Source organism: Chinchilla lanigera, unplaced genomic scaffold (genome assembly GCF_000276665.1).
Source record: "Chinchilla lanigera isolate Chin_1 unplaced genomic scaffold, ChiLan1.0 scaffold00024, whole genome shotgun sequence".
Lineage (NCBI taxonomy): Eukaryota > Metazoa > Chordata > Mammalia > Rodentia > Chinchillidae > Chinchilla > Chinchilla lanigera.
Window position 1 is genome coordinate 22,893,589 of NW_004955425.1, and position 25,333 is coordinate 22,918,921.

Consider the following 25,333-nt stretch of genomic DNA (forward strand, 5'->3'; position numbering starts at 1 on the left):
CTGATTACTGAAATGATAACTTTATATAAAAATGACATAAAAGTTGAATCTGACTCCTCTGTAAAAATTGTGTTGGATTGCATTCCCTGCCAGAAGTTCAATCTTATCACTTAATTCCTTGAACATATTAACCGTAGTTACTTTATGATCACTCTTAGTTCAGGCTTCAAGAGCAAAAATACCCTCAGTTGGATGACATAAACTTCAAACATTATTTTTTACATTGTGGAGGAGGGAATATAAAGTTCTCGCGCTGGCTGATTTGGTATCTGAGGAGGATTTGCTTCTTGGTTCACAGGTGGCCATCTTCTGACTTATTCTGACCTGGTGGAAAGACGGTTGAGAGGGCTCTCTGGGGTCCATTTTGAGAAGATACTAATCCTAGCCATGACCTCTTACTTCACAAAGGTCCTGTGCAATGCCATATACACTTGGAGTTAGGACTTCAATATATGAATTTAGAGGGAGGACACAAGCATTCAGTGCGTAACATAATCTATTCTATTCGCATCAAATTATCCTTATTTTCTTGGTTCCTTGTATGTTTTTAGTGTCTGTTTCTCTGGGTTTATATCACATTGTTGTTTTCTTTTATGTGTGTGTGTGTGTGCGCGTGTGCATGTGTGTGTGTAAAGTATTTTATTTAAGTGGAGATATATACTGAAAATTAGTTTCAGAAGCAAGTGACTCCATGAATTTTCACAACCTAAATACACCTATGAAATAAGTACTTAGGTCAGCAAAAAAAGAAATTGCCAGTATACTCCAGAGGCCCTGTTCTTGTCACCTTCCATTTCATACTCTTCCCATCCCGAATGGAAACAGTGTCCTGACCTCAGTGACACCACCGCTTCCTTGCTTGTAGATCACTGAGCTCCTTGAGGTTTTGGGTAGTGGGTTTTGCTCTGCTTGTGGAATGTTACTAGATAGTGGAATCAGCAGTCTGTGTTCACCTGATTAACTCTGTTACAGATTGAGATGATTCAAAGCCGACTTTTAACCGTCATCTCTACCGCTAGAGTGCAGCTCTCCAACTTCTAAGACGAAATCAGAAGAGTTAGCAGGATTGTGCTTTTTGGTAGATTTGTAGTTTTTGTTTCTGTATTTTGGTTTATTAGCTGAAAACTCCACTCAGCACGTCAGCTATCACCAATTCCTTTTATGTAATTAATTCATGCTTTTTGGAGGAAAACAGTTCCTGATGCCAGTCATATTTCTAGGCTTACACATTCTGGTCTTGTCTATGTAATTTATCACTATTCTTTTAGCTTTCCAATGCCTTAAAACAGAGTGGTTTCATATTTTTCCCTAGCTTTTCTTGTTCCCACTGAAAGGATTGTTTCAAATTGCTTATTAAACTTTCCTGGAAATACAAGTGTATAATCCTGTATTGCCTGTTTTAAACCTAGAGTATGTGACCTCTTTCATACTTTATAACTGGCATTGCTTGAAGTTGTTTCAATATGATGCATTGAGGTTCAGAATGAAGCAACTCTATAAGGGCCTCATAATAAACTTGTAAATCCTCAAATATGAGGCAGACTTTCATCTAAGGGGTAATTTTAGGGGAAAACTTTCTTCATGTTTGGTATTACTTTTTGAAGTAATTTCTATTATATGGCTTCTAGAAAGTTTCTTAATAAAAGTCAGTGGTAACAACTACTATTTGATTATTTAATTTGTACCAGATACTAAGTGCTTGCATAAGCTTCATTAAACTGATTCAATCTCTATAGGCTCCTTTATGATTTAGATGCTGCTTTTGTTTCTTTAACAGAAAGTAAATCAAGACAAGGCAAGGTAGAGTAATGTGCAGAGCTACAGAGCCAGCCCTGGTGTTGAGCCAGTATGTCCTGGTATATACCTACCATCTGTTCTGTTTGGGGTAATGTATGTTCTGAGTGGTTGAAAAATTGAGAAAACATAGTCCATAGTGGTACAAATTCAGATATATTATTGGGATTTGGTTCCTGTCCTTCATGGAAACATTATTCACTTCATTAGCCTCATAAAAGTATGATCCAATCGCTTATCAGTTATATTTTTTCCCATTTGATCCCAGCTTATGCAGTAGGTACATACATAGAGCTAATTAGCTGGGAAAGCCAGATCTAAAACCTATGTCATCATGTTCTTGTGCCAATAGGGTCAAATGGAAATTTCTTGAGAAGTCTGATAAAACGTTTTTTGAGGGAATAGGTTCTTAGTGAATAATAGATATCAACCATTTTAGCTGTAAGCAACATGTTCTTCAGTTTTGTTGTCTCACAGTCTGATTGTGAAAATTTGAGACATGTTATTCAAATTATCCCTTTTATTTTAGGAAATTATGATAATTTACATAATATTAAATCTGAATTTGCAGAAATTTTCTGAATAGCTATATAAGATCTTTCACTCTTGTGTGAGAAAGATAATAATGAAAGAAAATTAGTCATTGAAATTTTTTACTAAAATCACTAACATAATCCTAAACATTTGTATGGTAAAATTGAGCTCTAATAAAATATATTAATTAACACTGACAGAGAAATAGAATGAGTAAGTGCTTATTAAAAGCAGCTTTTATGAACATGTGAGATTTTATTTGCTAGGTATAGTGCTGTGTTGACACAGTGTTTTTATCATACATTAATTTCAGGTAGAATTTGAACATTTGTTTGATTTAATGTTGCCTTTAAGATGTTAGGTATGTGGTTAGGTTATAATGATTGTGCAGCCTTTGCTTTTTACTGATACCGGTCATAGAACTACTTGGGCTTGGAGCTCCATTAAGGAACAGTTGAGTCTGGTTTGACATAAAAGTGTATCTAAACTACAGCCTTTTTAAACGCTGTGGGAAAAGTAATTTATTTTGAATTGTGTATTCACAGGAAGATAGTATAACTTACAGTTTAATTTTGATGATGGTTATTATTCTAGTATCATTTTCCTTTTTAGATTATAAATTTTGTAAGTTTCTCTGTTTGGATAAATTCTTAAGATTTTTTTATTGTGGGTTTAAAATACACTTAAGAATTATTATTCTTTCTTGTAAGAGACCTGAAAATTACACTTGAAAAGTTTTTCCAGTGATTCTTGCAGCAACATTTAAGTAAAGATTGTGCATTATCTGTAATAATTTAGCAAGAGAAAAATACTTTATTAATGATACTAATCTAAACCATGGCAGATTATTCCCTTTATTCTATGACAGTGCATAAATACATACAAATTGCTTTTAAGTTATAATTTTATTAAAGTTTTTTGGATGATAATTTAGGCTCACTTGCAGTCTTTTTTTTTCACTAGAGGTACTGGCTCTTTCCTTTTTAGTGTGGTAAAATACACGTAAAGCTTACTGTCTGAACCCTTTTCAGTGGCATGGTTCAGTGGCGTTGAGTACATTCATACTGCTATGCAACCGTCACCACCTTGCATCTCCAGAGCTCTTTTCTTATCCGTACATGTTTGCAGTACATGTTTACATTGTTTGTGTGGTATTAGTACATGTAACTAACACATCTTTTAAAAAATTTTATTAGTACATGTATGTCGTATATAATGTTATTTTTTGTGGGAAGTTGGTACATGTACATAATGCATTCTTTTTTTTAAATCAGATTTTATTGTTACATTTTAGGTATACATAATGATCACATTTATCACAGAGAATTCTTTCTTTATTTCCTGTTTCTTCCCCCCCCTCTCTACCCATCTCTTGGTGCCCACTTTTTTTGTATATGCTCACAGTTCCTTGTGTGAAGTTTGTACCTATACATAACACATCCAGGTTCCTTTTTTCATCCGCTTTCCCACTCTTCCTCCATGTTCCCTCCATCTTTTGATCCCTTTCCCACTTGAGAAAGATCTCCTTACTTCCTATTAGCTGTCTTTTATTTTGCTCTTTATTTATTCTTTAAGTTTCTCATAGCAGAGAAACCATTTGATATTTAAGCTTGTGTGACTGGTGGATCTCACCTGACATGGACTCAAGGTACATCCATTTTCCTGTGAAGGACCTAAGTTATCTTTCCTTATGGCTTTGATACCACTCCAGCAAGCACTGTGTGTGTGTGTGTGTGTGTGTGTGTGTGTGTGTGTGTGTGTGTGTGTGTGTTTGCGGGCACGTGCGTGCACGTGTGCGTGGTATTACTTCATTACTGCCAGGTCAGGGTAGAAGTTCATATTCATCACTATGCTTCCACTGATATCTGAGGGGATCATGCTGCTTGTTACCACAGGGGAGTCTGGGATTTCTTGCTTCCCACTAAGTCCTTTTCTGATAGCCCTTTTACTGGAGCGATAGAAATTCCTCATTAGTGCACCGCATGTGTTCTCCTCCAGCACTGCAGTGGCGGTGGAGAGATGTCCTTGTTCCCACTCAGTGTGGTGCTGTATCTCCGGGTAGCCTCTGATACCATCACCATGGGCAGGGATAAGGTAACCTTGGTGGTGGTGGGCTTGGAAATCCAAGCTCCCTAGTTGTTCTCCACTGACACTGTGAGGATTCCTTGTTACCTCCCAGAAGGGATTCAAATCCTTGTCCCACCCTAGCTTTTTATGAATCATTGTAGTCCAGTAAGGGTTGGTGTTTGGGATTCCCATCTCAGCCTTCACTGATGGGGCTGGGCTGGGGCTGCAGTGCTCTTCTCTCATGTTGGCTGCCTGCGAGAAGTTATTTCTAGGTTTTCTGTTGTGCTAGACTGTCCCTTTGTTAGTCCTTTGGTGAGAGAGTGCAGGCTGGGTAGGCAGGTAGGGTGGGGTAATCTGTGCTTATTGCCAGCTTCTGCAGCACTTGGGTGCATGAGATAAAAATAGAAAAGCCAGGGAATGCCCTGCTGTATCATTCAGTGGTCCTGAGGACCCTGTACAATTTTCCTTCTTCCTTTTGCTGTTCAGACTCTTATGTTAGTTGTATTTATATATATAATTTGTATTTATTTACATAAATTGTATTTATTTATATAACATAACTCATGTTATGTTAGTTGTATTTCTGGTTGTACTTAGTGGGTGGAAATTGAAAAGCACATCTGCCCAATCTTCCCAGAATCAAAGAGTACAGTAGTCTCCCCTCAGCTATGATTTCATTTTTTGACATTTCAGTGACTCAAGGTTAACTGTATTCTAAAAACATGAAATGGAAAATTCCAGAAATAATTCTTAAATTCTAAATTATGGACTATTCTATGTAATGTGATGAAGTCACTTACTCTGCTCTGTCCTGCCTGAGACCTGACTCATTTACTTTGTTCAGTTATCCATGCTGTATCACAGTACCTCATTATTATCCCAGGGGGATGTGTTCGAGGGCCCTGTGCATGCCTGAAACTGCAGATAGCACTGAAACACCGCCAGTACACATGTATGGTACAGTTTAGTTATAAATTAGGGTAATAAGAGATTAATAATAATAATAGGTTAACTGTATAGTTCTTGGCACTCAGCATAAAATTACTTTTCTTTGCTTACTCGATTGAGAACTTTGGCCTTTTCACTTGATAGAAACCCTTTATGAATTCTCTTTGTCCTTTCTGAATTGCCAGCATCATTACTCTTGTACTTTGGGGCAATGATAAAGTAAAATAAAGGTTACTTTGTAGGCAGTGTGAATATAGGCAGTGTGCAGTATTACGACAGTTGGTCTGGTAGCTGGGATGGCCTGTAGGTGACTGACCTGTGGGTGGTAGTGGATGTGCTGGACCTGGCCAGGTGGAGCTGGTTGGTGCATGGTTTCATTGTGCTACTAGGAATGACACACGGCTCAAAAGTTACAAGTTGTTTATTTCTGGAATTTTCTTTTAATATTTATGGGCCTCAGATGACCCTTGATAATTGAAGCTGCAAAAAGCAAGTAAGAGGAAAGAAGCTGCTCTATCTTTTAGATTTTTGCTATCAGAAACTACTTTTAGAGGAGTGTTCAGCCTGTGGCCCACCTTTTCTTTCCTCCTTTTTTTGAGTGAAGAGGAATTATCTCTGGCCACATATAAAATGTATGATATAGTTAATGTTTATAGGCATGAAACTTCCTTTATTTTTTCTTTGGTTATAATACTTAAAAAAGAGGGAAGAAAAGGCAGGCTGCAGGTCTGATATGCCTGCCAGATTATGCACAGATATTACACTCTGTGTGTGCTTTTTGCTGGTGCGTTTTGGGCTAAATAAATGCCTATTGGCAAAAATAATAACAAATTCAGAAACAAAAAAGGAGAATCGATTCCTAGGGTCCTACGTCCCAAATGGAGGCTTTCCCTGGCAATTCAGGGACTGGCTTAATCACTAGGTTTTACCTGTCAAGCTTTATTGTAATTTCGTTTGTGTTACTATTCAAACTTAGGTCCATTTTCTCCTCTTTGATCTCGTCGTAGAGTGATTATAATTATGGAAATAGTTCTCAGGTTTCAGTTATTCTCATTGATCTTTTTAGAATCTACTTCCTTTGAACAGCTGTAGGTATTTCTGTAGGGATTTAATATTCACTGATTTGTTATGTAACATAGGAGAAGCATCTACAGCATGAAATGGTGATTACTGTGTTATAACATGAGAAAAGTCAGGGTCTACGTCCCTTGTAGGCTGTATAGTATTTTTAAATTGCCCCAAGAGTAAAATATTGCAAACATTTAAACCAACATTTTCTTTGACTATAGTATTTGGGCTGCTAAAGATCTGAACTAATGTTGGTATTGGATTTTTTTCCTTGCAGGATGGTGGTCTAGAGCACAATGAAAAGAGTTTCTATGAATCTGATGATGAACAGAAGGAAAAGACAGACAGAAGGAAGAAGAACTACACCATGGATCCGGACCACAGACTTTTAATTAGAAACACAAAGCCTTTGCTTCAGAGCAGGAATGCTGCGGTATGTTAAAGCCTTTATGAGAAATAATTCCTAAATACATACATAATTTGTCCCTTCTTTCTTTTCTGTTTTCCCTCATCCTAGTTGCTCTTTACTTTTGAGCAGTTTCCTTTCTTTTCACAGTGTCTATCATACCTCCTAATTTTTATGCCCTCTTTCAAGTTCTTACACTAGTGAGACAATACATTGCTTATGTATGCAGGTCTGATTTGTTTCACTTATGAGTATGTTCTCTAATTGTGACCATTTACCTGTAAAACCCTTGAGTTTATCTTTCTTTATAGCTGAGTAATATTCCATTTTATAAAAATACCACAACTTTTTTATCCATTTCTCAGTGCATGGACATTTGGGTTGCTTCCACAATTTAGCAATTAAAAATTGTGCTACTATAAGCATGGCTGCATATGTATCGCTGTGAAATGATATTTTCATTTCTTCTGGGAAAATACCCAGAAGGGGAATAGCCCGGTTGAATGGGACCTCTAGATCTAGTTTGCTGAGGAATCTCCAAACTGATTTCCACAGTGGTTTCACCAGTCTGCATTTCTACCAGCAGTGGAGAAGATTTCCTATTTCTCCACAGCCTCACCAGCATTTGTTATTGGTTGATTTCTTAATGATAGCCATTCTTACTGGGGTGAGATGAAATCACACTGTTTTAATTTGCATTTCTTGAATGAGTAATGATAATGAACATCTCACGTATTTATTTGCCATTTGTATTTCTTTGAGAAGTATATATTCATCTCAGATGCCCATTTCTGGATTGGGTCTTTGAATGTGGGAGGGCTGAAGTTTTTTAATACTTCATATGTTCTAGATAAAGACGTTTGTCTGAGGGACAGTCAGCTAAAAATTTTTCCCAGTCTGTGTGTTTTCTTTTTACTCTGTTGGTGATTTCTTTAGATGTGCAGAAACTTTTCAGTAGAATGAGATCCCAGTTGTTGATTCTTTGAAGTATTTCCTTTGTGGTTTGGTTTTTGCTCATGAACTCTCTGCCTACCCATATGTCTTCAAGATTTTTACCTATTTGCCCTTCCAATAGCTTTAGTGTTTCTGTTTCGCTGTTTAGATCTGTGATCCATTTTGACTTGAATTTGGTGCATGGTGATAGACTTGGGTCTATTTTCAGTCTTTGGCAAGTGACAAGCCAATTTTCCCAGCACTGTTTATTAAAGAAGCTATGTTGGTTCCAGTGAGTTTGTTTGACCTCTGACAAAGATTAGGTGGCTGAGTGTGTTTGTGGTTGTGTCTGTTTCTTTCAGTCTGTTCCATTGATCCTCTGGTCTGTTTTTTAGCCAGTACCATGTTGATTTTATTACAGTAGCTTTGTACTATAATTTCAGGTCAGAGATTGTGATTTCACCTGACTTGTCTTTGTTGCCCAGGATTGTTTTTGCTATTCTGGGGCTTTTCTGGTTCCAGATGAATTTAAAAAAGGTTTTCTTGAGATCTGTGAGGTATGTTAATGATATTTTAAAGGGAATTGCAATCAATCTGTACAACAATTTTGGTAGTATGGCCATTTTCACAATGTTGGTTCTTCCTATCCATGAGCAAGGAGTATTTTTCCATTTAGTGAAATCTTCTTCAATCTCTTTTTTCATAGTACTGTAGTTTTCATTGAGTAGATCCTTTACTTCTCTTTTTAGATTGATTCCTAAGTATTTTAATTTCTTGGATGCTATTGTGAAAGGTGTAGTTTCCTTAATTTTTCTGTCAGTCTGTTTATTGTTTGTGTATAGGAATGCTATTGATTTTTGGGTGTTGACTTTCTATCCAGCTACACTGCTGAATTTGTTGATTAATTCAGGGAGTCTTCTTGTGGAGTTTTTGGGGTCTTCCATGGAAAGTGTCATGCCATCTTCAAATAGTGATAATTTTACTTCTTCCCTTCCTGTCCTTACTCCTTTTATTTCTGTCATATCTAATTGCTCTGGCTAATGCTTCCAGAAGTATGTTGAATAGGAATGGTGACAGTGGACATCCTTATCTTGTTCTTGATTTTAAAGTAAAAGCTTTCAGTTTTTGTTCATTTAATATGGTGTTGGCTGTTGGTTTGTCATAAATGGCTTTGATCAGATTGAGATAAATACCATCTATTTCTATTTTCTGTAGGGTTTTTTATCATGAATACGTGTTGGACATTGTCAGAAGCTTTTCCTGCATCTATTGAGATGACCATGTGGTTTTTGTCTTTGGCTCTATTGATATTGTGTATAACATTTATTTATTTGTGAATATTAAACCATCCCTGCATTCCTGGAATGAATCCAACTTGATCGTGGTGTATGATTTTCTTGATGATTTGCTGCATTCTATTTGCTAGTATTTTATTGAGTATCTTTGCATCTATGTTCATTAGGGAGATTGGTCTGTAGTTCTCTTTCTTGGTTAGGTCTTTCTCTGATTTTGGTATCAGTATAATACTTGCCTCCAGAAATGAGTTAGGGAGAATTGTTTCCTTTTCAATTTCATTGAAGAGTTTGAGGAGTGTTGATATTAAATCTTGTCTGAATTTCTTGTAAAATTCTGGTGTGAATTCATCAGGGCCTGGGCTTTTCTTTGTAAGTTTTTAATCACATCTTCAGTCTCCTTAATTGATACTGAGTTGTTCAGGATTTTTATATCTTCTTGATTCAGCTTTGGTAATTCGTACATATTTAGGAATCTGTCCATTTCTTCTGAGTTTTCTAGCATATGGGAGTAAAGATTTTCAAAATGGGTATTAATGATCTTTTGAATTTCTATAGGATCTGTAATGATTTCATCCTTTTCATTCCTTATTGCATGAATAGTTTTTTCCTTTCTGTTTTTGATAATGTTGGCTAAAGGAGCTTTAGGCTGTTTATTTGTTCTCTTTCTGTTTTCCTTATGTGTGAGTTCAGTGCTATAAATTTCCCTCTGAGGACTGCTGTCACTGAATATGTCCACAGATTCTGGTTAGTTGTATTAACATTTTTGTTTGTTTGTAGGTATTCATTAATGTCTTCTTTAATTTCTGATGTGACGTACTGGTTGCTCAGGAGGTTGTGGTTTAATTTCCAAGTGTTTCTTGAGTTTTTGGAGTTCCTTTTGTCATTAATTTCCAATTTCATTGCACTGTGGTTAGATACTATGTATGGGATAATTTCAGTTCTTTTGCACTTAGGCAGGTATGCTCTATGGGCTAGAATGTGGTCTGTTTTAGAGAAAGTCCCATGTGCAGCTGAGAAAAGGTATACTCGGACGTGGAGTGGAACACTCTGTATACATCTACTATGTCCATTTGTTTGCAGATTTGGTTCAGATCTATTATTCCTTTGCCAATTTTTTGTCTAGTTGACCTATCTGTTTATGTCGAAAGGGTGTTGAGGTCCCCTAGTTCAATAGTGTCATTAATTATTTGGGTTTTCATGTCTGTTAAGATTTGTCTTATATAGTTTGGTGCTCCAATATTTGGTGCATACATGTTTATGAGTGTTATTTCTTCCTCTTGCAGTTTTCCCCTAACAAGTATGTAGTGACCTTCTCTATCTCTTTTGATCTTGGTTTGAAGTTTACATTGTCTGCAAACATAATAGCTACATCTGTTTTTTTTTCTGGGTTCGTTTTGCATGGAAAATTGTTTCCCATCCTTCTTTTGGTCTGTGGATTTCCTTTTGAGTAAAATGTGTTTCCTGTATATAGCATATCATTGAATTTTGTTTCTTAATCCACTCTGCCAGCCTGTTTCTTTGGTGAATTGATGCCATTTACATTTATGGTTATAACTGATACGTGGTGGCTTGTTATTGTCATGTTATTTACTTGCTTTTGGTTTCCTACTTTTTCTCCCATTTAATTGCTTGCTCTGCTTGAGGGTTTCTTTCTATTGTTGTTCTTGAAATTGTGGCCATTTTTTCAACTGTCTAGAATATCTTTTAGTACTCTTTGTAAGGATGGTTTGGCACTGATGAAGTTCTTCAGTTGTTCTATGTCATGGAAATATTTTATTTCTCCATTAAATTTGAAGGATGGTTTGGCAGGATACATCAGTATTGGTTGGAAGCTGTTTTGTCTCAGGACCTGTAATACTCTACTCCAAGCTCTTCTCAATTGGATGGTTTGTGTTGAGAAGTCTGCTGTGATTCTGATGGGCTTTCCTTTATAGGTGATCTGTTTCTTTTCCCTAGCATCTTTTAATATTCTCTTCTTTTGCTGGAGATCTGAGATCTTGATTATTATGTTTGAGTGTAGTTAGTTTTATTTTGATTACGACTAGTTGGAGATCTGTTTTCATGTTTGCGTAATTTTTCTGCTATTATTTCTGCAAACATTCTTTTTGTGTTTGTGTTTTCTCCTGTTTTTGTTGACCCCTATTAGTCTTACATTATTTCTCTTCGCCTTGTCTTGCCGTTGTTGAATTGATTTTTCCTGGTTCCTTGTTGATTTTAAGAGGTCCTTTCTTTCACAATCGCTAGCTGCCATGCTGTCTTCAAAATTTGAAATTCTATCTTTGGCTTTATTCAAGCAGTTTTGTCAGCTTTCAGTGGAAGTTTTGATTTCCTGGATATCTCTTTCGTGCATTCTAGTTCATTCCTATATTGTTCATTTAACATTTCCTTCAGTTTTGTATGCTTATTTATTTTTTTATATGTCTTCTTTAGATGTGTTGAGCAATTCTTTCATTATTGTTGTCATTTCATTTTTTTGCCTGAGAAATTATTTCTGATCTATGGCATGATGGAGTTGTTTGTTTACTTCCATTGCAATCATTTCAGCAATTTCAGGAGTGTGTTTACCAAGTTCTCTTATGTTGATGTCTTCTGGCCTTGTTCTGAGTGGGGTGGAGTTCTGAGTGGGGTAGGGTTCTGAGATTGTGTTTTATACCTTCATCTTGTCATATTTGATGCCGAAGGCAGAACGCTCAGTCTCCCTCTTCCCTGGCAGCTCAGCATAGGTTGCTAGTGTCCCTAGTTTTTCTAGTGGTCAGGCTTGCCCGTCCGTGTCCGCTGAGATGTGCTGCTTAGTCTGGGGTCTTTCAGCAGATGGTGAAGTGTACCTAATTGTCCCAGGTGTCAGATGTGAACTGCGATGTTGGCTGATGGCAGACCATCTCATCCAGTGTCCCCTTGCAGCTCAGGGCACGCTATGACCCAGAAGCGGGCTACACTGGTGGTGCGATCATGGACCACTTGGTCCTGTGTCCCCAGGCAGTTCATGGTGCAGGCAGATCCTAGACCAGAACCACAGGGTCAACAGTTCATGGACCACCTGATTCTGTGTCTCTAGGCAGCTTAGGGGTGCGCAGGAGCCAGAGGCAAGATGCACTGGAGGTGATCCTGGACCGCCTGTGCCCTGACCTCCAGGAGGTCAGGGCACAGGCTAAGCTCAGATGTGAACCTGGTGTAAGCAGTTCTTGAACCACCTACTCTGTTACCTCAGGCAGCACATGGCCTGTGCAAGGAGGGCCAAAACATGAACCCAGGTATTAGCAGTTCTTGGGCCTTCTAAGTCAGGGTCTTCTGTGTGTATGGGGCGCATGGAGCAGGGAAGACACAGACTGTAATGGGGGCAGGGTCTTGGGTTACCTGCTCTGCCCCCAAGTAGTAGATGGGGAATATCTGGTTCGCTTGGTGTTCAGCTGTGAACCGTGATGTCAGCGGATCACAGACCCCCTGATTCCGTGTCTGAAGGCAGCTCAGGGCACGAGCAGGGGCCAGACGTGGGCTGCACTGGCAATGATTACAGACAGCCTGTTTCTGTGACCTCTAGAAGGTCAGGGCATGCACAAAGCCCAGAGGTGAACCACTTGTCAGCAATTGTTGGGCCACCTGCTTTCGTACGTCAAGAGGTACAGGGCCCGCTCAGGGAGGGCCCAAACGTGAACCCCTGTGTTAACAGTTCATGGTCCTTCTGAGTGAGAATCTCCTGTCTGCAAGGGGCGCATGGAGGGCAGAGACACAGACTGTAATGACAGCAGGGTCATGAGTCACCTGCTCTGCCCCCAGGAAGTAGATCTGGCTGTATATTTTTTAAGCCAAGGTAAAAGTAATATTGTCTGCATAATTTTTTCACCCCTTTTGTTTCTAATCAGTCGTCCTCACCTATTTCAATATAATTTCATTTCAGTTCATACGAATTTATCTTCAGCTACTGCTTTAGGTGGTTTATCCAAGCCAGAACCTATTGTGTTGTATATGGATTTGATACAATCAAAAATGTCTAAAATTTTTCTAGATTTGGCTGATTATTTCTTTTATAGTTATTTAATGTATTCTCTTTTTTTTGTATAGAAATCGAACTCAGGACCTTGCACTTGCCAAGCAGGTGCTTGTGCCACTGAGCTATATCCCTGTTCCTAATGTATTATTTTATGCCCTGTGTTTCCTGTGAATGGACAGTTATATCTAGGCTTGGCAGATCATGTGAAGCATTTTCTTAAAAATTTAGTTTTTCGATTCTTAATAATTTATAACTTAGAACTTTGTATATCTTAGTACTTACCAGAAATTTTTATCTTACATCTAATAATCTACTTTACCAGTTATTATTCAGTAACCATGCCCATTCATAACAAAATACTATTTCACTAATGTTATAAAGTTTATATTTTATTTTATTTTTTCTTTGGTCTTCTTTGAGACAATGTCTCACTATGCAGTTCAGGCTGGCCTTGAGCTCACTTTGTAGCCCAGGCTGGTCTCAAACTCTCAGTGATCCTCCTGCCTCAGCCTCCCGAGTGCTGGGATTACAGGCATGCCCCCCCACGTCTGGCTAAAGTTTATATTTTAATGTCCTGCAGCTTAGCTAGGTACATGTAATTTACCACCTAAATCTATGTGTTATTGTTGACTTACATAAAAATTTCAGTTTGTTGTGGCAGTTGCAAATACTGATATTTTCAGGGTTGGGGATTTAGCTCAGCAGCGCAGCTCCTGCCTGGCAAGTACAAGGTCGTGAGTTTGATTCCTGGTACTGGAAAAAAAACAAAACAAAAACAAAAAAACAAAAAATCAAATACTGATATTTTCTAATGATGAAACATATAATATGTACTTTTGCTTTCCTTGCTTATTTCATCTTGTATCAAGTAGAGGAGTTTACTTTATGCCATCATATTTTGGTACTTTTGATTAGTACATATTTCTAATACATAGTTATTACATTCATTATGGGGAGTTGGTACATGTACATGACACATCTTTATTCTTCTTTTTAACCCTTTTCCCCTTCATCTCTTAATCTCCTTATACAAGAAAGATCTGTCTCCCTACTTACTGTCTGTCCTTTATTTTGTTGTTGATTTATATTTTGGAGGGGTTTCTCCTATAAGAGAAACCATGTAATATTTAAGCTTGTGTTTCTGGTTTACTTCAGTTAATATTATGGTCTCAAGGTACGTTCCATCTCCCTACAAATGACTCAAGTTTATCTTTATGGCAGGATAGTACTCTATTGTATGTAAATACCACATTTTCTTTATCCATGTGTCTGCTGATGGACTTAGAAGCTTCTTCCAAGATTTTGCTATGAGGAGTTGTGCTGCTATAAACATAGGTATGTTTGTATCACTGTAATCATGTTTGGGAAAATACCTAGAATGGGAGTAGCTGGGTCAAATGGAATTTCTAGTTTTAGGTTTTTGAGGAATCACTGCACTGATTTCTATCATGGTTATACCAATTTACACTCACACCAACAATGTAGAAGGGTTCCTTTTCTCCACAGCCTGGCCAGCGTTTGTTACTATCTGATTTCTTGATGATAATCAATCTTTCTGGAGTGAGATGGAATTGTAGAGGTCTGTTTTGTTTTGTTTTGTTTTTTGTAATGGACAGAGACAGTGAACATTTTTTGATACATTTTGAGAAATGTCTGTTCATTTTACTTGCCAGTTTTTGGTTAGGTTTTGATTTCATTTTTTGAGTTCTTTATATATTCTAGACATCAGTCCTCTGTCTGAGGAGTAGCTGGCAAATTTTTTCCCTGCTTTGCACTTCAGCAGCAGTACTAGGAGGAGCATGGGGTTTGGAGGGTCACAGTCTCCAAGACTTCTCTTGAAAGAACAGTCTCTGCTTTGCCCTGTGCCAACTGTTACACTTTGAACATTTCACATTTGCTTTCTTTTTGGGGGATATGTTAGTTTCCTGGCAGTGCTATACAAATTGCTACAAACCAGCAGAATTAAAACAGCAGAGGTTTTGTTTTCTTACATTTCAAGAAACCTGAAGTCCAGAATCAAGGTATAAATGAGCTGTTCCTTGTGGAGAGTCTGAGGGAGGAACTGCCTCTTATGCAGCCTCTGGGCGGTTGCTGGCTGGCCTTAGAACTTCTTGGGTCGTACATGCATTATTCCAGCCATTGCCTTCACCTCTACGTGGGCTTTTAGCCTGACTTTTTTTTTTTTTTTTTTTTTTTTTTTTAAAGAGAGTAGTAAAAGAAAAAAAAGAACAATAGCAGCATACCAACATCGCAAACATAAGCAAAGCAAGCACTTTAAAAGTGATACAGGGTTTCAAAACAAAATGATTGGAATTAACAGTGGTTGTTATATTACATATTGTTATCTTCAACTACATCACTCAGATCACCAGATGAAAGAGTGGAAGATTGTTCAAACCATTAAAGAGAATAAAAAAATAATTATTAGATAAAACATTAGAGATAATACAGAGTTTCACTGGACAAGATGGTAGGAATTCACCAATGTTTGTTCCATTGCATATTGTTGTCTTCAAATCAGTTGCTCAGATTAGATACAAGCATGCAAAATTGGTCAGAATATAAAAAATTTTAAGCATTAACTGTTCTTTTCAATATACCATCAGACTTCAGCCATACAATTATCCTCACTACTCTTCTATATACATATATAATCTGTATATATATATTTTTTGCCTTCTTTCTTTTTTCTTTTTTCCCTCATCCCAGTTGTTCCTTCCTTTGAGCAGTTTCTTTCCCTTTCATATCATCTGTTGTACCTTTTGAGTTTTATTTACTATTTCAACTTCCTACACCAGGGAGACAATATGATGTTTACCCATGTGGGTCTGATTTATTTCACTTGTGAGGATGGTCTCTAGTTGCGTCCATTTACCTACAAAAGCCTGGAGTTTATTTTTTTCATAGCTGAGTAATACTCCGTTGTATAAAAATACCACATCTTTTTTATCCATTCCTCAGTGGATGTACATGGATCTATAAACATGGATGCACATATTTTGCTGTGGTATGATGTTTTCAGTTCTTCAGGGAAAATACCCAGAAGGGGAGTAGCTGGGTGAAATGGGACTTCTAATTCTAGTTTTGTGAGGAATCTCCAAACTGATTTCCACAGTGGTTTCACCAATCTACACTCCCATCAGCAGTACAGTAGGGTTCCTTTTTCCCCATAGTCTCTCCAGCATTTGTTATTGGTTGATTTCTTGAAGATAGCCATTCTTTCTGGGGTGAGATCGAGTCTCAGTGTTTTAATTTGCATTTTTCAAGTGACTAATGATGATGAACATTTTTTCATGTATTTATTCACCATTAGTATTTATGTATTTATTTGCCATTAGTTGGAGAAGTGTGTATTCATCTCAGATGCCCATTTTTGAATTGGATCTTTGAATTTTGGGGGTCTGACTTTTTTAATTCTTTATATGTTCTAGATAGAAGTCCTCTGTCTGAGGGGCAGTTGGCTAAAATTTTTTGCCAATTCATGGGTTTTCTTTTCACCTTGTTGGTGATTTCTTTAGATGTGCAAAAACTTTTCAGTAAGATGAGATCCCAGTTGTTGATTCTTTGAAGTATTTCCTGTACAGTTTGGTTTTTATTCATGAACTTTCTGCCTTCCCCTATGTCTTCAAGATCTTTACCTGCTTTCTCTTCCAATAAATTTAGTGTTTCTGTTTTAATATTTAGATCTTTGATCCATTTTGACTTTAGTTTAGTGCATGGTGAAAGACATGGGTCTAGTTTTAGTCTTCGGCCTGTGGAGAGCCAGTTTTTCCAGAAAGAGGCCTTGAAGAGGCTATCTTTCCTCCAGTGAACATGTTTGGCCCCTTTGTCAAAGATAAGGTATCTGAGTGTGTTTGTAGCTGTGTCTGAATCTTCTAATCTGTTCCATTGATCTTCAGGTCTGGTTTTTTGCCAGAATCCTGCTGATTTTATCACAGTAGCTTTGTAGCATACTTTCAGTTCAGGAATTGTAATGCCTCCAGCCTTACCTTTATTTCCCAAGATTACTTTTGTTGTTCTAGACCTCTTCTGGTTCCAGATGAATTTTAGGAATTTTTTTTCTAGACCTGTGAGATATATTGATGGTGTTTTAATTGGGATTGCATTGAATCTATACAACAGTGTTGGGAATATGGCCATTTTCACAATGTTGGTTCATCCTATCCACAAGCAAGGAATATCTTTCCATTTTCTGATATCCTCTTCAATCTCTTTTTTCAGAGTACTATAATTTTCACTGTATATATCTTTTGCTTCTTTTGTTAGATTGATTCCTAAGTACTTAATCTTTTTAGATGCTAAAAAGGTGTGGTTTCCCTAATTTCTCACTCAGTCTGTTTGTTGTTTGTGTACAGGAATGGTATTGATTTTTGAGCATTGACTTTGTCCAGCTATGTTACTGAATTTGTTCATTAAATTTATAAGCCTGTTGGTGGGTTTCTATGTAGAGTATCATGTCATCTGCAAATAATGATAATTTCACTTCTTCCTTTCCTATCCTTATTCCTTTTATTTCTCTCTCTTGTCTAATTGCACTAGCTAATATTTCCAAGATCTATATTTAATAGGAGTGGTGACAGTGGACATCTTTATCTTATTGCTGATTTTAAAGTGAAAGCTTTCAAGTTTTGACCATTTAGTATAATGCTAGCTGTTCGTTTGTCATAGATATCTTTGATCAGATTGAGGCAAATACCATTTAATCCTATTTTTGGTAGGGTTTTTATCATGAATGACTGTTGGACTTTATTGAAGGCTTTTTCTGCATTAGTTGAGCTAATCATGTGATTTTTGTCTTTGGCTTTATTGATATGGTGTATTACATTAATTGATGTGCGTATGTTGAACCATCCCTGCATTCCTGAAATGAATCCCACTTGGTCACGGTGTATACTCTTGGTGATTTGTTGCATTCTGTTTGCTAGTATTTTATTCAGAATTTTTGCCTCTATATTCATTAGGGAGATTGGTCTGTAGTCTTTCTCTGGTTTTGGTATCAGGATAATACTTGCCTTTAGGAAGGAGTTGTAGAGAATTCCTTTCCTTTCAATTTCATTAAAGAGTATGAGAAGAATTGGTGTTAAATCTTCTCTACATTTCTTGTAGAATTCAGCTGTGAATCCATCAGGACCTGGGCTTTGCTTCATTGGCAAGTTTTTTATTACATTCTCAATTTCACTGGCTGATACTGAGTTATTCAGGATTTTTATATCGTCTTGATTCAGCTTTGGTAATTCATATGTATCTAGAAATCTGTCCGTTTCCTCTGTGTTTTCCATCTTGTGAGAGTAAAGATGTTCAAAGTAGGTATTGATGATCTGAATTTCAATAGGATCTGTAGTGATTTCACCTCTTTCATTCCTTATTGCATGTTGTCTTGGTTACTTTTTTCTCGCTGCTGGGACAAAATACCTGATGCCCCAAATTAAGGAAGGAAAGGTTTATTTTGCTTGCAGTTCGTGGAAGTTTCAGTCCGTACTTGGCAGATTATAAGGCAGAGTGGCACATGGCAAAGAGCTACAGCGCAGGGCAGCAGAACACAGCTAAGCTGAAAGCACACACCAGAGCGGAATCGGGGAGGAATGGCCTCAAGCACTCTTTTCCTCTCCCTTACATATGCAAACTGTCCACCCCAGGGCGGGTGTAGCTGTCATACCCATAATTAAACTCTAATAGCCTGCCCCATGGCCACATGAGGGTTTGGGGGCACACACAGACATAAACCATAACACATGTATTTGTTTTTTCTTTCCATTTTTGATAAGGTTGGCTAGGGGTGTCTTTTATTTATTCTTTCAAAGAACCAACTGTTTGATTCATTATTTCTTTGTATTGTGTTTTTAGTCTCCATTGCATTAATTCCTGCCCTGAGCTTTATAATTTCCTATCTTCTTTGGGATTTGGGTTTGACTTGCTCTTCTTTTTGTAGAAGCTTGAGGTGCAGCATAAGCTTGTTTATTTGTGCTCGTTCTGTTTTCCTGAGGTGAGAATTCACTTCTATACATTTCCTTTTGAGGACTGGTTTCATTCCATCCCACAGTTTCCTGTAAGTTCAATCTACATTTTTGTTTGTAAATAGTGTTTAATTTCTACTTTGATTTCATCTGTGACCCATTGGTTGTTCAAGAGCATGTTATTTAATTTCCATGTGTTTGTGGAGTTTTTGTGACTTCTTTTGTCATTAATTTCCAATTTCATTGCACTATGGTCTGACAGTATACATGGGATAATTTCAGTTCCTTTGCATTCACTGAAACATGTTTTATATGCTAGCATATGGTCTGTTTTAGAGAATGTACCTTGTGCAGCTGAGAAGAGTATATATTCTGAGGCTGTTGGATAGAACACTCTGTAGAGGTCTACTAAGTCCATTTGTTTACAAGTTTACGTAAGTTATTTGTTTGCTGTTTTTTTGCCTAGTTGATCTTTTTGTGACAGTGGTGTGTTAAAACATCCCTTGTTATGATTGTTTTGCTTCTTATTTCATTTTTCATGTCTGTTAAAATTTGTCTTACATAGTTGGGTGGTCCTGTATTTGGTGTGTACATGTTTACAATTGTTATCTTTTCCTCTTGCAGTTTTCCCCTCACAAGTATGTGGTGACATTCTGTATCTGTTTTGATTTTTCTTGGTTTGAAGTTCACGTTGCCTGCAAACAGAACAGCTACAACTGGTTTTTTCTGGGTTCCTGTAGCATGGGGTATTATTTTCCATCCTTTAATTTTCAGTCTATGAATTTCCTTTTGATTTAAATGTGTTTCTGGTATACAGCATGTAGTTGGATTTTTGTTTCCTGATCCGTTCTGCTAGTCTGCTTCTTTTGATTGGTTCATTACAACCATTTAAATTGATGGTTATAAATGATATGTATTGGCTTATCTTTGTCATGTCATTTTCCTGCTGTTGGGTCCTCCTTTTTCCCTCTTTTTAGTTACTTGCTCTGCTTGGTGGTTCCTTTCTGTTGTTGTTCTTGAAGTTGTGGTCTGTTTTCTCTCTTTCTAGAATATCTTTTAGTACTCTTTTAGGATTGGTTTGATGCTCGTAAATTTGTTCAGCTGTTCTTTATCATGGAAGTGTTATATTTCTCCATTAAATTTGAAGGATAGTTTTGCAGGGTACATCAGTCTGGGTTAGAAGTTGTTTTATTTCAGTACCTGAAATACTTCACTCCAAGCTGTTCTTGACTTGATGGTTTATGTTGAGAAATCTGCCATGATTCTGATGGGCTTTACTTTATAGGTGATCTGTTTCTTTTCTCTAACAACTTTTAATATTCTGATCTTTTGTTGAGTTTCTGGGATCTTTTTCACTATATGTCTGGGTGTAGATTTTTTTTGGTTATGGTTACTTGGAGTTCTATATGCTTCACTTACTGTATGTGTGATTATTTTTGTGTGCAAAATTTTCTGCTGTAATTTCTGAAATAGTCTTTTTTTTGTCATTTGTGCTGATACCCGCTGTTTCATAGATAACTATTAATCTGACATTGTTTTTTTTTTGCTTTGTCTTGCAGTTGTTGAATTGTTATTTCCTGATTCCTTGTTGTTCTTAAGAGATCCTTCCTTTCACGTTCATTAGTGGCAATGCTGTCTTCAAGGTCTGAAAGTCTATCTTCAGCTTTGTTTTGCCAGTTTTGCCATCTTTCAATGGAATTTTTAATTTCCTGAATGTCTGCTTGAATCTGTTTCATGAATTCTGATTCTTTTCTGTATTGTTCACTCAAGGTTTCCATGAGTTATTTATGCTCTTCTGTTTTCTTATCAGTGTCTTCTTTGGATATGCTGAACAATGCTTTCATTATTGTTGTCATTTCTTTTTTTTACCTGAGAGTTTATTTCTGATCTGATGTCTTCTATGGCCTGATGGAGTTGTTTCTTTCCTTCAGTTGCTATCATTTCAGAAATTTCATGTGTATGACTTTGAGGCTTCTCTGTGTTGATGTTTTCTGGACATGTTCTGGGTGGTTTAGAGGTCTGAGATTGTAGTTTGAGCCTTCCGTTCTGTCATTTTTGAAGATGCAGAGGTTCCTTGGAGCTCAGCCTCACTCCCATGATTGTGTGGAAGTGACAGGGCGAGGGTCCAAAGATCCCCAGTGCTCAGCGGGGCTCCTGTGCTGGTGTGTGGTGGCAAAGTGGGGTTCCAGATGCTCATGAAACTTTCTGGCCTTCAGTTGGCTCCTAAGCCGGTGGGGGAGGGGCAGGAGAGGCACACTGAAGTTCCTGATGCTGTCTGAAGTTCAATGTGGCTTCCACAAGGATGGTAGGGGGATGCAGGTCGTGGTCACCGAGGCTTCAGATATTGCCCAGCACCCAGCCTGGTTCCCACATTATCAGGGGAGCATTGAGGATGGAGTCCCAAAGGCCACTGACTCTGTCTGGGTTTTAGCTGGACTCCCACTGGGATGCAGGGCATGCTGGGAATGACCACTGAGGCCCCAGAAGTTGTCTGATGCTCCACCTGCCTCACACACTAGTGGGCGATGTGCAGGGGCAGCTCAGCGTGATTCCTGAAGATGTCCAGGTTTCAGCCCAGCTCCGGTGGGGATCCGAGCAGGGAGTGGCCACCGAGGCCCTAGAATGTATCTGGGGCTCTGCCTGCCTTGCACACTGGTCGGGAGGCACAGGTGCAGCTCACTGGGGTTCCTGAAGATGTCCAGGCTTCAGCTCAGTACCTGCAAGCATGCTAGGGGTGCATGGAGTGGCCTCCTAGGCCCCAGAAGATGACTGTGGCTCCCCCTGCCTCACACACTGGTTGGGGAGGCACGGGGGTGGCTCACTGGGGTCCTAAAGATGTCCAGGGTTCAGCCCAGAATTCACAGTCCTAGCCTGACTTTTAGAAGGGCATTCACATAGAATTTAGGGTCCGTTCTAATGTGGCGTGATCACATCTCAGTCTTTACCTTAAAAACATGTCTGCTAAACTCTCCTTCCAAATAAGATTACCTTCTGAGGACAGACAAGAATTTTTGGAGGGAGGAATAACTTCTTTAATTCACTACAAAGATTGACATATTTCATTTTATTTATAGAGATTTTGTATGCATTTAAAGGGAATAATGGCTGAGAATGTGTTTGAAACTGGAGTGCCTGATTTATTCAGAATTCCTGTTATTTTCATACTTTATCTTTCAGGTGGTTATGGCAGTTGCTCAGCTGTATTGGCACATATCCCCAAAATCAGAAGCTGGCATCATTTCTAAATCACTAGTGCGCTTACTTCGTAGCAACAGGTAGGTCATTGGCCATGGTTTTGCATGTGTTTTCTTTTAGAAGTAATGTTTAAGCAAATATAATCTATCTTCAGATGTTTAGTGCATGGTGCTGATTATATTTTATCAACAAAATCTCATACTTTGCAGATCATCATAACAGGTTTCATTATATGTACCACAATAATAAATACTAAGGTTTACACTTGAGGCGCAAACAGATTAAGAATTTTTCATGACATGTAGTATATACCATCACCTGTGGCCTAGCATTAGTGTTCTATGTTTCTAGGTGTGGCCGTAAGGATGTTTTGGAGCTTTAGTAAATCTGGAATCCCTGAAAAAACATATTGAAGTATTATGAGATTGGCTTACTCAATGTATTATATTTGATTTGATATAGAACAACATACAGATGAAGTTATGTAGTTTATGGCAGAATCACTAATTATTATTCAGTTAGAATATTTAATTTAGTTTGCTCTTTTTAAAAAAAACTTAGTAACTTCTCATATTGTTTTAGCTATTCATTTTAAAGAATTACATACTTTTTAGTTTCTTGTAGAGTCTGCCACTTTCAATTTTAAATCCTTGTAAGTTAATGATTCATCTCAAGAACTCAAAATGCGTTTATTGAGTTCCTATGCCTATTAGTTAGTTTTTTGTTGCTTTAACAAAATACTTGAGAAAATCAATGTAAAGGAGGAAAGGTTACTTTGGGCCCAAGGTTCCAGCACTTTTGCTGCATATTTGGCCCCATTGCTGTGGTCCAGTGGGGAAACAACATTTCGGTGGGGGGCAGGGTGTGTGTGGCAGAGCTGCACACTTCAGGGCAGCCAGGAAGCAGAGTGTGAGCAGTGTCTAAGGATGAAATGTGACCATATCAGGCATGCCCCCGTGACCTACTTCTTCCAGGTAGGTGATGTCTCCTGAGTGTTGGTCTCCTCTGAATAGATATCACATTATGAACCCCTCAGTGAATTAACCCATTGGTGAGGTTGGCACTCTCCTGAAGCAATCTGAACATTACTGCATTGGAGACCAGGGCTTCAACATGTGAGACTTCGGAGCATATTTCTGACCCAGACCATAGCACTGTGGCTTGTAATTTCAAGTTGAAAAAGTTTGGGGGCTGGGGTGTGGCTCAGTGATGGAGCACTTGCCCAGCATACTCAGGCCTCTGGGATTAATCCCCATCACTTCCCTCTCTCCGTTCAGATTTTTGTTGTTTGTGGTGTTTTCTGTATTTAAGAGTACTTTTGCTTTAGTTATTTAGTATACCCTGAATACTTACAATAATTTGTTGTTTTAAGTTAAGCTTTTTTTCATGCATTGAGTATATGCTTCCACTATCTGGGTTGAAAAGAAAAGGCATATGTTCATTTTTGGTCTTAACTAGGCCTCAATCCACAACTTTAGCCCTAATTGGCTTTTGCCATTTGTAAGTAGCAAGTATGCTGTTTCCTTTGCATTCCTGTTCTCTATTTACACCTAGCCATTCTTTTGTTTTATCTCCTTAGTAATTTTGCTTTTGTATGGCTAATGCAAAGAATGTCAGAAAGATGTGGACTAGGTCTTTTATGTGAAACTGAACACCAAATTCAATTTGGTAGGTGTTTGGATTTAAAAATAACGTGCCTACTCATTTAACCTGACCTTCACTCTGGGGCAGCTTGAGTGAAAGAATGAGCTTTTAAGTTAGACTTATATTAACGTTATTGTTCGGTTTCTGTTGACTTGAAGAACACTTTCCTCACACGTATTTAAAACAGCTGCAATATTGATTTTTTTATTTTAGAAGTATAATATTACAAAACTGAATGGGGAGTTGTTTGTTTGTGGTAATGGAGATTTCACCCAGGGCCGCCTTTAAATTTTTCATTTTGAGGCATGGCCTCCCTCATTCCTCCAGGTAGTACTTGAACTTGGCATTCCTCCCACCTCAGTCACAAAATTGATTTTAACTCTTCCTCATGATGAGTCACACCTAATTTATTACCTTACAGAAAAATGCACTAAAAACAAGGTATAAATATCATTTAGTAAAAACTTTGACTAGTATATTTAAGAGTTTCATTCATTATGAAACTTTTTGCTGATTTTTTCTCATTACTGTGTTGTTTACTCAAAGATACTGCCTTGAAAAATATACACTGTTTGTCTCAGTCACTTTCTCATTACTGGAACACAATTCCTGGCACCTGCTACTTAAAGGAGTAGAGGTTTATTTTGCCTTACATACTCAGTTCATAGTTGGCTGGCACCAAGGCAGGAAGTACATGGGAGAAGGACCTGGGTAGAGGAATGTGCCTGGTGTCACAAAAGTGCCAGAGAGCAAGGGGAAGCAGAGAGCAAGGGGAGAAGCTGAGGATGGAAATATGTCCTTCCAGAGCAACCCTCAGTGACCTGCCTCCTCCTATCAGGCCCTGCTCCCTGTAGCAAGTCAGCATATCGCCCCCATAATTCACCTTCCAGAAGTCCTACTTATGAGTGTATGAAGCCTTTGGGGTTATGCTCAACTTTAACCATAGCACCAGTGACATTTCTCTTTTAATTTATAGGGAGGTGCAGTATATTGTCCTACAAAATATAGCAACTATGTCAATTCAAAGAAAGGTATGTATATTGTGCTTACATAATTTAAGAAGCAAACAAATGTGTGATAAATATATTTACATATTTCTTTTTATTGTGTAGGGCATGTTTGAACCTTACCTGAAGAGTTTCTATGTTAGGTCAACAGATCCAACTATGATCAAGACATTGAAGGTATGTATGCTTTCATTTTTCATATACTGTTAACATCTACCTCCTTTGAGAGATAATGCTGGAGCTTCTAGCATCTGCAGAATGGAGTCCTGCTTTCAAAAAACATTTGAGGAGTTTTCTTTACATCTCCCAATCTGTGTTGTGCTAGTTACTGTGCTACATTTAGCCAATACACTATTAAAACATTTCCTACACTTTGAATAGTTTATAGCATACCAAAGGAGACAAGCATGTAGGTAGATAGTTTTAGTGCTGTTTGTTTTAAGTATTGCAGAGATTTGAATTGAGTCCTATGGTAGTGGAAGGGTGGGGTTAATTCTCTG

At 37.8% G+C, this 25,333-nt stretch overlaps 1 protein-coding gene across 1 annotated transcript in view; it reads left to right on the forward strand.

Annotated features, from left to right (window-relative positions):
- The window catches only part of Ap3b1 (adaptor-related protein complex 3, beta 1 subunit), a 258,894-nt gene that overhangs the window by 100,973 nt on the left and 132,588 nt on the right, over nt 1–25,333 (forward strand). The window contains exons 8-11 of the mRNA XM_005386022.2: nt 6,689–6,844; nt 22,165–22,262; nt 24,803–24,857; nt 24,939–25,010. Coding sequence (XP_005386079.1) covers nt 6,689–6,844; nt 22,165–22,262; nt 24,803–24,857; nt 24,939–25,010 — 381 coding nt within the window. The remainder of the gene's footprint in view (nt 1–6,688; nt 6,845–22,164; nt 22,263–24,802; nt 24,858–24,938; nt 25,011–25,333) is intronic.